At 40.0% G+C, this 10,346-nt stretch overlaps 1 protein-coding gene across 3 annotated transcripts; it reads right to left on the bottom strand.

Moving 5' to 3' along the window:
* Window positions 1-891: 891 nt before the first annotated feature.
* On the bottom strand, window positions 892-3,363 carry LOC120108586 (probable serine/threonine-protein kinase WNK11). Of its 3 annotated transcripts, none has more exons than XM_039122244.1 (4): window positions 3,259-3,363; window positions 2,896-3,071; window positions 2,241-2,804; window positions 892-1,622 (listed from the first exon to the last, which is right to left on the bottom strand). In XM_039122244.1, exons 3-4 carry the CDS (start codon window positions 2,751-2,753, stop codon window positions 1,170-1,172), a joined length of 966 nt encoding a protein of 321 aa, XP_038978172.1. In that variant the 5' UTR covers window positions 2,754-2,804; window positions 2,896-3,071; window positions 3,259-3,363; the 3' UTR covers window positions 892-1,169. The 3 variants fall into 3 exon arrangements, with proteins under 3 accessions (XP_038978172.1, XP_038978173.1, XP_038978174.1); XM_039122245.1 differs by having other exon boundaries at window positions 2,241-2,800; XM_039122246.1 differs by having other exon boundaries at window positions 2,896-3,051; window positions 3,259-3,323.
* Between the last annotated feature and the right edge of the window lie 6,983 nt (window positions 3,364-10,346).

Below are 10,346 nucleotides of genomic sequence, written 5' to 3'. Positions count from 1 at the left end.
ACTTGCACGAATTCCATAGAACACCAATTTCCATTTATACCACTAATTCTATCTTGCGATAATTGCTGATCATATATGGAAATTTAATAAATATAATTTACTCTTTTAAGAAAAGAATTGCAAAACTTCGTATGAATTGCACGGTTGGAAGAACTCATTTCATTCACGACCACGGGGGAAGAGATGGAGGCTGACCATGTAATCCTCGCCAATCGTCACAAAAACATGAATCGGAGCACGGTGCGGCTGTAAGAGTGGGCTGAATGCCGATTTGGAACGTGCCAAGGTGGCTGGGGCCCGGATTTGTGGAGGCGAGGACTCGGAGCGTGGCGCCATGGAGCCCTCCCGGTCTCCCCTCCCTTTCCATGGGTAGCCCATGGTGAAAAATCACTCCTACTAGAAAGTGTGCGCGGCGGAACGGTAAGTGGAATCAGGAGAGGGATAGCTTTAGCTCTTACCGGAGTATAAATTATTTCACTCCTCCCTCAAAATATATTGGAGACTATTTTGTTTGCTAGTATAAGCCCACCCAGAGATTTGACTAAAATCATATCCAGCCAACAACTTTAGTTGGATTCCTTCATGGCCAAAGCCGCTACCCCCAGCGAAACCGTTGCAGGTCCAGCTGTCTCCAGCTGTCTGCCATATACCTAAAAATTAAACAATTTCTGATTGCGGAACATGTGAGACACGTTTGCTCTTTTATGTACCGCCATCCTGGAAAAGACCACAGGGGCCCACAATAAAGCCAATGAAGATGGCAAATAAAAATATAAAAAACTCAAAAAATCATCACGGCATCCAGACTCCAACATGGAATTAACAAAAGAAAAGAACTGAGGAATTTAAAATAATAGTAATAATAGTAGTAATAATAAGAATAAACGATGCTTACACGCCCAACCACATCCAATTAAATTTCGTATGTATATGCATATAAAACCAAATTAATGGAAAAAAGAGATAAAAAAACAAAACACTTGTTGCAACGATTCATCCCCAAAAGCACTACAAAGACGTTCACCAAAAGAAGAAAAAAGAAAAAAAAAAAAAAACACCACAGCCCGTCTCTTTCTGCGCCCGGCAAATAGAGAGGAAAGAACCCGTCAGGACAGAACAGTCAGTAAGGTTGTTAGCGAAGAAGCCGGGCCCCAATGCATGCATTCCCTTCAATCCAGCCGAAGGCCGGACATTTCCGGCGCCGACGGCGGGTTGCAGTGCTCGGTTGCGGCCAGGCTCGGAGGAGGCGGGTTTTCGTCATCATCGAGACCACTGAAGAAAGTGTCCTTGAGGAGCTCGGAGGCGGAGGGCCGGGCGCGGGGCTTGGCGAGGCAGCGCTCAATAAAGGCCCGGACCTCGGGGTCGCGGACCTTGCCTATGGCCGCCGGGCGCACTCCGGCCGTAACCTTGCGGTAGATCTTGGCGACGCTGTCGCACTCGCTGTAGGGTATCTCCAGCGTTACCATCTCCAGCACGCACATCCCGAACGAGTAGATGTCCACCAGCTCCGTGTACTCCTCCTCGTACAGCTCCGGCGCCATGAACTCCGGCGTCCCAAGGATCGAGTGCGCCGCGTGGCTCTTTCCCACGATCGCCGCTAGCCCCAGGTCCCCTATCTTCACCTGCAACCACCCAGCTACATCAGCACTGGCATCGGCATCTACTACAACAGACCAAAAAGAGAGCAGATTTCACGAAAAGGCGCTGCCTTTTCTCGATGCATATTCTCACCGACCTCTCTTTTTCTATCAAAATAAACCCAAACTAAAAGGAAAAACTAAAACTTTATATCATACAAAATATAGTATTACATCTAAGACGATCCGAGACGATAAAAAAACTTTGTGAAACCGGCAATATATATATATATATAATAAGTAATTTGACCGGAAATAGCAACGAGTTGAATAAAAAAGTTACGATTTTTTAAAAAATATTTTCAGGTGACTTTTCCTCCCTGGTTGGGTGCAGCCGTGACAAAAACCAGATATTTAACGCGGTCCATGGAGGACCCCGAAAGTTCGTTAGAGTGTCCCGCGGCACAAGTTAAGGAAAAATTCTATTTTCTACCGCGTTTCTCGCAACGAAAGGAATATTCCAGAGGGAATCAACGAGGGCGAGGGAGGCGCCGGGGCGGCGGCGGCGGCGGCGGCCGCGACCAGAACAAATGCGTTTCCCAAATGGAATAAATACCCGTTTCCCAGCAATGGGAGGAGAAGGCGTGTGGTTCGCAGGAGTACCTGGCCGATGTTGCCGTTGATGAAGACGTTGCTGCAGTTGAGGTCGCGATGGATGATGCAGGGGTCGTGGTTGTGGAGGTAGTCGAGGCCCATGAGGATCTGGCGGGACCACTTCTTGAGAGCCTTGAGGGAGACGTGGCGGTGGCGCTTCCGGTACTCGCGGAGGTCGCCGGAGGTGCAGACCTCGGTGATGAAGTTGAGGGTGCTGCGCTCGGAGTCCATCCACACCCGGTACAGCGCGATGATGTTCTCGTGCCGGAGCTCCCGGAGGAGCCGGACCTCGGCGAAGATCCGGTCCATCATCGCTCGGTCCTCGCTGAAGCTCCGGAACCGCACCTGGTTCCACGCCACCTCGATCCCCTCCTCCTGGTCGAACGCCCTGTACACCTTCTTCACCGCCCCGGCACCAAGAAGGTCCCCGTACCGCCCGTATCTCCCCGTAGGATCCACCTCCACGAAAGGCTCCGCGTCCTTGTCCGCCGCCGCCGGATCCGTCGCCTCCACGCACGGCATCCTCACTATCGCTCCGATTCTCCGACAGATGAAATCAAATCAAAACCCTAGCTTTTTCCCCCAACAAAGAACATCAGATCAGAAAACACGAGCTTGGAGCGCCGATCTTGAGATCGGGGAAGCAAGATAGAGCGAAGAATACCTCGAAATCCGGCGGAGATCTCGCAGAAACCCTAGATCGCGAGAGCTGGGGCGGATCAAATAAAGGTGGAGGACGAACAGATCAAGAGAGAATACAAAGTTCGAGCTTCTTTCAGGTACTGCGTCGTCGGAGCCATGGAAGCCGATCCACCAATCTCTATAAATCAAACGAAAGTGCTGAAAAACAAGAAAAAATAGCAAAAATAAATAAGAAAACGATCGCCGCCTCCAATAAGAGACACTCCGTGACCCAGATATTCGAATCCGCAAACAAAACCCTAGAATCTTGATCGAAATTAACGGGAAAAGAAAAGGGCAAAAAATCTATAGTAGAAAATTAAAGGAGATCGGATCACGAGATTACCAGAAGAGTTTAGATTGAAGAAAGGCCTCGAAACGAAGACACGAGAGAGAGACCGCAGAGAGTCAGGGAAAAGGAGGGAGCGGTGGCGATATTTATAGGAGGCGATCTGGGGAGGGGTGCGCCGACCCAATCAGAGTAGGAGCAGGAGACGATATGACGGGTTAGCTCACCTCATCAGCGGAAGAACCGTCAACGCACTGCCATTGGGTGATGGTACACGTAAGGCTTTGATGTGACATTACCACAAGAGTGAATCTTGATGGACACGTGCAGAACATCCGTGAACCCAATGGAAGAGATATTCCGCTTTGGGATGGAGCTCAATATTTGGCTGGTGGGGATAAGTCTTACGCTTTCACTTTGGAGTCGTTGGAGCGGGATTGGGAATCCCAGTTCCGCTCCGTGTTCGGCGGCTCGAATCGACGGGGCCGAGAATATGGAAGACCGCGGATGATTCGGTGGCGGCCGTTCGATCGGATGGTGTCGGTGGGGGATCGTGACGCGACGCGTCGGATTTAGATCGGACGGAGAGGAGTGGAGGCTATCGTGGGGCCCTAGGTTTTTCGGGGCTTGGAAACCAAGTTTTGGAAGAGTCCTACAAGGTTGGAGGTGACGGGGGCGGAAGGTGACTTGGAATCTTGAACAGATTTGGGGTCAGGATAAAATTAGGTGGTTGGAAAAATCTGTAGATATTGGATATTATCAGAGCCTTCTTGATTTGAGTGAAACCACTAGCACGTGTATAGGGGTTTTTTTTTCACTTAAAAAAAAAAAAAAAAAAAAAAGGAGGAGGAGGGCACAAGCCCATCCCCACATAGCAGCTCCTACTGGACCCCCATCTTGCCAGAAGAATATTTGATGCGGGTAGAAATGACCGTGTGTTGGGCACCCCGGCCAGTTTTACTCATACCCTCCCCACCTGTGGATCCGGCTCGATTATCCTTCTGGGCTCCGGCACGAATACCATGTGTGAGTACGTCACACCTGGCACCATCGAGACAATCAGTAGAGCGATACGTCCTTTCATACTCCGTGTCCGAACAGGGAGCATCCGGTCTCCACAATTTAATCGATGCCCGTGCGTTTTGAACTCGAAATCATTTGGTTGGAAGTAAGACCATGCTCCCATTAGGGTTTTTGAACTTCGTGTCATGTAAGAATAGTGATAGATGTTGGTTCTTATTCTGATTTGGACGTGGGAATGATATCCCACCAGCCTAGGTCACCAAGCTTCCAATAGCACCAACCATGATATGATGGGCTTTACTTCTTGGAGGAGCACAGCCAGTCAAATAAAAGGTGAACAAAGGCTTGGTGTAAATGGGTCCAAGTAAAAGCTGATCCCATTTGAGATCAAACTTTTGCCTATTGCTAGGATTATATCATCTGAATCAAGGTTCGGTGGTGGGATAAATGATTATGCTAGCTCCGTGTGATTCATAACTAGCTAAATCTAATATTTTTTTTTTGTGGAAACTAGCTAAATCTAATTACAGTAGAATATGGGTAGCCAGTGAGACTATGGTCTACCATTATATATTTTTATTTCAAAAAAAGCTCTAACCTTATTTACTACTATTAACCTGTCCCGACCTACCGAGGCTAGAACCGATGCCTTGGGTAGACCATACTAGAACCTATAAAGTTAGAGTTTTACTAATTAAAGGTCGAAGCAAGAGCCAACACTACTCAAAATCGAATCTCAAACTCTCAAACTATGTTTTGTGAGCTTGTGTCCAGCATTGGAGAGAGGTCCCAATTTTGATTTGAGAACATAACATCTGATTATTGTTTAAAAGATAATACATGAATAAACAATATTAATTATAACTTATTTATATTTCTTGTTAGGTGGTATTTGATTTGAGCAAGTCTTGGAATAGGCTTTACGGTGGCCAAATATTTTTCAAAAAATCGCTATAACCCTGCAGTAGTACACCTTATCAAACTTGTTAATTAGACAATATTCTGTGAGAGAATTATCATAAACTATATACTTATTTAGCACAAAGGCATCATATATTCATACAAACTTTGTTTTAAGATAAAAAAACACAATCATCCAAATATTATTCAAATAATTGGAATAACCCATCACATCACTGTTCTCATTGTCATGCTTTTATTATTCTCATTTATCTGTTCTAGAACCAAAAACAACCTTCCCTTACCAAAAAACATGATAATTACCTTTTTTTCCTTCTTAAACCGCTTTAAGTATGTAATTAACCAACTGATATTCTTTTCTTAAACCAAATAATATCAATTCCATTTCATGAAAAAAATAATCTCGACGAAATTGCAATGTGGATCGATTTACATTTTATCTGATAAAGTCATCCAGCTGGCAGCAGCATGTTTAGTCAGTATTAATTGCATGTCCAAGTGGAGCCATGCAATATTAGGTCACATTCACATCTTGTGTAACCTTTAAGGTGGTCTAGTTGCTGATTCTTTGAATGTGCCATCACTTTATCTTTTCCTTTCTTTCTAAAGGGAGTGACCCAAAACGAAAGGAATCCAAAGAAAAGGTAACAAACTGATGCAAGGCTGAGATGGGTTTGGGAGATCTGGGAGAGGATCTCCTCTTCCATGCATGGCACTTGGAACACGCATAAATGCATGCATGAACTGGATGGCGCTTTACGTGACTTGTCTATCTTGAAGCCAATGGCTTGTTTTCCCTTCGCTTTCCCTCCTCTAAATAGGAATAGTATACTAAAAACCAACAAGCAGTAAAATCCATATCGATACACCCTCTAGCTGAAGTACATGTTACTTAAATTTGTGGTAGTAAAAATTGAGAATCCATTTACCAAAAGAAAAGAAAAAAAATTGAGAATCCAAAAAGATGACCCTTCTAGACATTGTTTGATAGCTAGATCTGGATCTAGATCTTTTAAGTTTAACTCAATATGGATCTTTTTTTCATTTTTTGTTTGATTTTAAGCAAATCAAGGATCACCCATGATCAACTATTGTCACGAGAATATAGCTTTATTTGGGCCAAGTCAGTCATTAGATCCAGATTAGTTCAAGCAAAATAAAGTGGGCTATGAATGAGTATGGTCGATCGAGTAACATCATAGGGATTGATCTGTGTCGAGAATTGACCTGAACTGTTGCCACCCCTAACAAGGATAGTAACATCTCGTGACTTTGCCTAGGTAGATACATGCGAACCCACACCCCTTGTAATTTTCAAGAGATTAGCAATTCTACAACCAAAAGTTATCAAAATAAATGATACCATTCCATGCTCGAATGGAATGCTTTTGAGTGTATTAATTGTTTGATTTGCATCTCAACTACTGGAAAGTGATAGGCTTTCTGTCATCAAGTGTAGATATTTCCTTAGTTTATTATAGCTCTTAATCAAGATACTGCCGGTGATAGCAAGGGATCGTTATCGGACCTGACACGTAGAACGGTGCAATGTATGAAGGTGAAGCCCTTTCTTGCCATTGTGGAGGCATGGGGAAGTTGTATCTAAGGCCAACTGGTGATGGTTAAGAAGCTTCGGATGAGGAAATACGTAAGATAGACAAAGTCTTTTTTTTTATGAGGAAATAAGATAGACAAAGTCAAATTCATATTTTCTATGAGAACACATTCTGTTTTAGTGATAAGAAGAGAATGCTTCAAGGTTGTAGATGATTAAACTAAGCCCTTAAGATTTCTTGAAAGAGGAAAGTCAAATTGGGGAGCTGGGTGTTTCCTTGTATATGTTTTGAATGGATGCATGTGCTATAACCTTGTAAGAATATATAACTATTCAGATATATTCATGCGTCACTCAAGGTACAAACTATTACCTCCTCCAATGGACGGTGTAGAGAATTAAAAAACAAAATGTCATATAGTTTAAAGGTCAAAACGGTGACAAACAATTGAAAGGATGGACAAAAAGGAAAATGTTGAGAGGCACCACACATGAAAAGTTGATAAAACCCATAACTATTATTTGACATCTCCATAATGAAGCAATTCCTCGTATTTGGCAATAAATTCCCAAATCCAACTTACCATGTGGCAAGAGAATTGCTCGTGTGTGCAAAAAGGGTAGCCCAAAAATTAGACCGAACCAATTAGACTCTACCTATTTCTTTGATTGAACACCCAAACATTGATTGGATTCTTGAATTAATTGATCATCTCAGAAACATATCAAACACTATCACTTGCCCTTCCTTGCCTCTTTCCTTAAACATGCATTACAGTTGCATGATTACTAGTAATATAAAAAATGAAATTTTTACTCATATATTACTTATATATAATAATTTAAATTTGTATAAGGACTTTACGTAGACTATATGTTGACATGGATACAATCTAGGGACTTCCTATAACATCATATAGGAAAGCCTCCTAAGATTTAGACATTATATATGCCCCTAGATTTAAGAAATTTTAATCTAGATCCTAACAATATACAATGTGTTTGAGTATACTAGAAAATCATGACAGTTCATGTTTTTATAATTATTAATCATAACTGAGTAATATGGAGTATTTGGTTGTAAAATAAAATTTCAAAATTTTTCTACAATAATAACACTAAAAACTGCTACTTTGAATAGAATTTTTCAAGTTCATGTTTTCTGTCCCTCTTCTATTTCAAAATTCCCAGTTTTGAACTTTCTCTATTTAACAAACAAACACCTCATAGAGAATCCAAAATTCTAAAAATAAAAAAAATTTAAATTCATGAGAAAAATTAAAGTCATGATGTTAAATTTAAAATCTCCAAAAGCATCCTACATAATAATGGAAAAATTTCTCGACTTTCAACTCCCATAATATCTTTAATCAGATTTAGTATCATCAATCTCTTCCTAATCCTGGATATGTTAACACAAGACTTCCTTCCCAACATTCTTGCCTAGCAATCTTTCTCTTGCTCTCTAATTCATCCAAACTAGAGCTAAAAATATTTCAACTCTAATCAGTCTTAAACAATTTTTAAGAGCTAATAACATATAATTTTAAATATTTAAAATTTAAGATGTATTCAATTTATCCTATATCCAAAATATTTAGGAGTCATAAGCATTTTACGTGCATTAAACTTGTACCTAGAAGTATCTAAAAGGAGCTTTTTGTATGAGTCCGAATTTTTGCACAAATATATAGGGTTCTACGAGGTATGACACAAATATATTATAAAGAAAATTTAATTACATAGTACTTGATTCATCAAAATTTAAAACAAATTATAAATTAGTACAAATTAAACTATACTACATCTTAATTTAAGATAAAAAGATGGCACATGAGGACTATAAGTTGAAAGACTTTCAATTAATTTTTGAATAAAGCAATTCCTGAATTCTTTTCTTTAATTGTTAAAGAAATATTATAGAATAGCACCTTTTTGATGATACATATGAACAAGAGGCTTTGAAAAAACTAGTGTTTTCTAAATTATAGTGCTAAAATGTCATTACAAAGTTAGAATTTGGACCTCTACAATAGGCATACCCTTAGGAGAGGATGCCAACCAACTGAGCTAATACCTATTCTTCTTTCTTTGAAATTTGCTTCTGTTCGTATAACATATTTAGTTTATCATATTTGAATAATTTTATCAGTAAAATTCAATAAACTAAGCACAAAATTTAATTTGGTTTGACCTAACTCTCACAAAGCAATATAATTGTATCCACCACCAGATAAACACTATATATCTTTTAGCATTTTACTATAGGAAAAGCCAAGCATTAGTTTTATGAACTTTTAAATCCAAATCAATCTTAATTTGGACAAGCCCAATTCAAATTTGGCTATGAGATCTTAATATAAATTCTTAAGTTTTACCTAGTGAAAAATTAATTCATTGTTTTAAAGGTCCATCAATATCTTAAATACGTTCATTCTAATATAACTCTCACAAGAACTTGAATATAAATTTTCTAATATTTTATTATATCTAATTGTGCAACTAAAAAGAAACTAGGTTAGAGATATTACTAATCTCAACTTAAGTTAGATCAAGCTACATGAAAGGGAAATAAAAAGTTTAGATATAAATAACATAGTGGAAGGCATCCTACTTAACCAACCAACCATTACACTAGTTCAAGCACAAATAGTTGAAACATATTTTAGACTACTTTCAACCATCTGCCCGCATTTATTCTACTAAAAAGACTATTTGCCTACACAATTCCCATCATAAAGCCTTGAGACCTCCTGGCCATTGTTAGTCAAACTAAAAGAAGGATAGAACTTGACACTTGACTCATAACTATGAAAAAGTTATTAAGAGTTTTGAAGGCCAGATTAACTTGCAATATTTTTAGTAGTGGTCTAGTGTACATCAGTGCAAATGATCACATCTGGGTTTGCATCAATTGGAGAATGAGAAACTTATGGCTAGAAAACCAACCCATATTAGGGCAATATGAGGTAGTGAATCAATAGTCATAACTTACTATCAAAAGACAGTTGATGGTAAAAAGACCATCATTAAGACAATTGGGATAGAAGAAATCCTACTATTAATTGGTTTATGTCCAAGTCAATTTATGAGTCACTGGACAGTAGTTACTATGCCATCCATGTTGAAGACTGATTCAAACTTTGACAGCATATTTTCAGAAGACTTATCTCTTTGTTTGTTAGTTTCTAGGCGAAATTTATCTCTTTGCTAATTGTTTCTAGATAGGACTTATCCCTTAGTTTTCTGGTTTAAGGTTTTTATCTGGTTGTTTAGTGTTTTTGTTGGTTGTAAGCTTATAAAGAGGCATTATCTGTTATGAAGTTTGAGTGCTGAAAACCATCCTCTCTTTTCCTTTGTTTCGAGAAAATAAAACAAGTTTTCCATTCATATTTGTTATCTATCTATCACTCCTTCCCAACAATTTGTGGTATCAGAGCTTGTTTCGATCATACGTGGGAGAAACATTGCAAGTGAAAGGAGATCTCTGCAAATTAGATTAAAGCTTATACCAAGTGCAAAGAGGGTAAGCATATCCTGCACACCAGGTGTTTGATAAAAATCTTGAGAAAGCAAACATGGCAGCAAATGGTAATCTCATGTCTATTTCTCAACCTTCCCTTCCTATTTTCAAAGGTGATTGTTA

The sequence above is a fragment of the Phoenix dactylifera genome, unplaced genomic scaffold (assembly GCF_009389715.1).
Source record: "Phoenix dactylifera cultivar Barhee BC4 unplaced genomic scaffold, palm_55x_up_171113_PBpolish2nd_filt_p 001410F, whole genome shotgun sequence".
NCBI lineage: Eukaryota > Viridiplantae > Streptophyta > Magnoliopsida > Arecales > Arecaceae > Phoenix > Phoenix dactylifera.
This window is presented reverse-complemented; position numbering and strand designations above follow the sequence as displayed.

What these genes read in the sequence shown, in the direction of transcription:
- LOC120108586 (XM_039122244.1), bottom strand. Translation starts at nt 2,753, where the DNA reads ATGCCGTGCGTGGAGGCGACGGATCCGGCGGCGGCGGACAAGGACGCG. An exon ending in TCAACGGCAACATCGGCCAG is followed by an intron (nt 1,623 to 2,240) that starts GTACTCCTGCGA and finishes GGGTGGTTGCAG; the next exon opens with GTGAAGATAGGGGACCTGGG.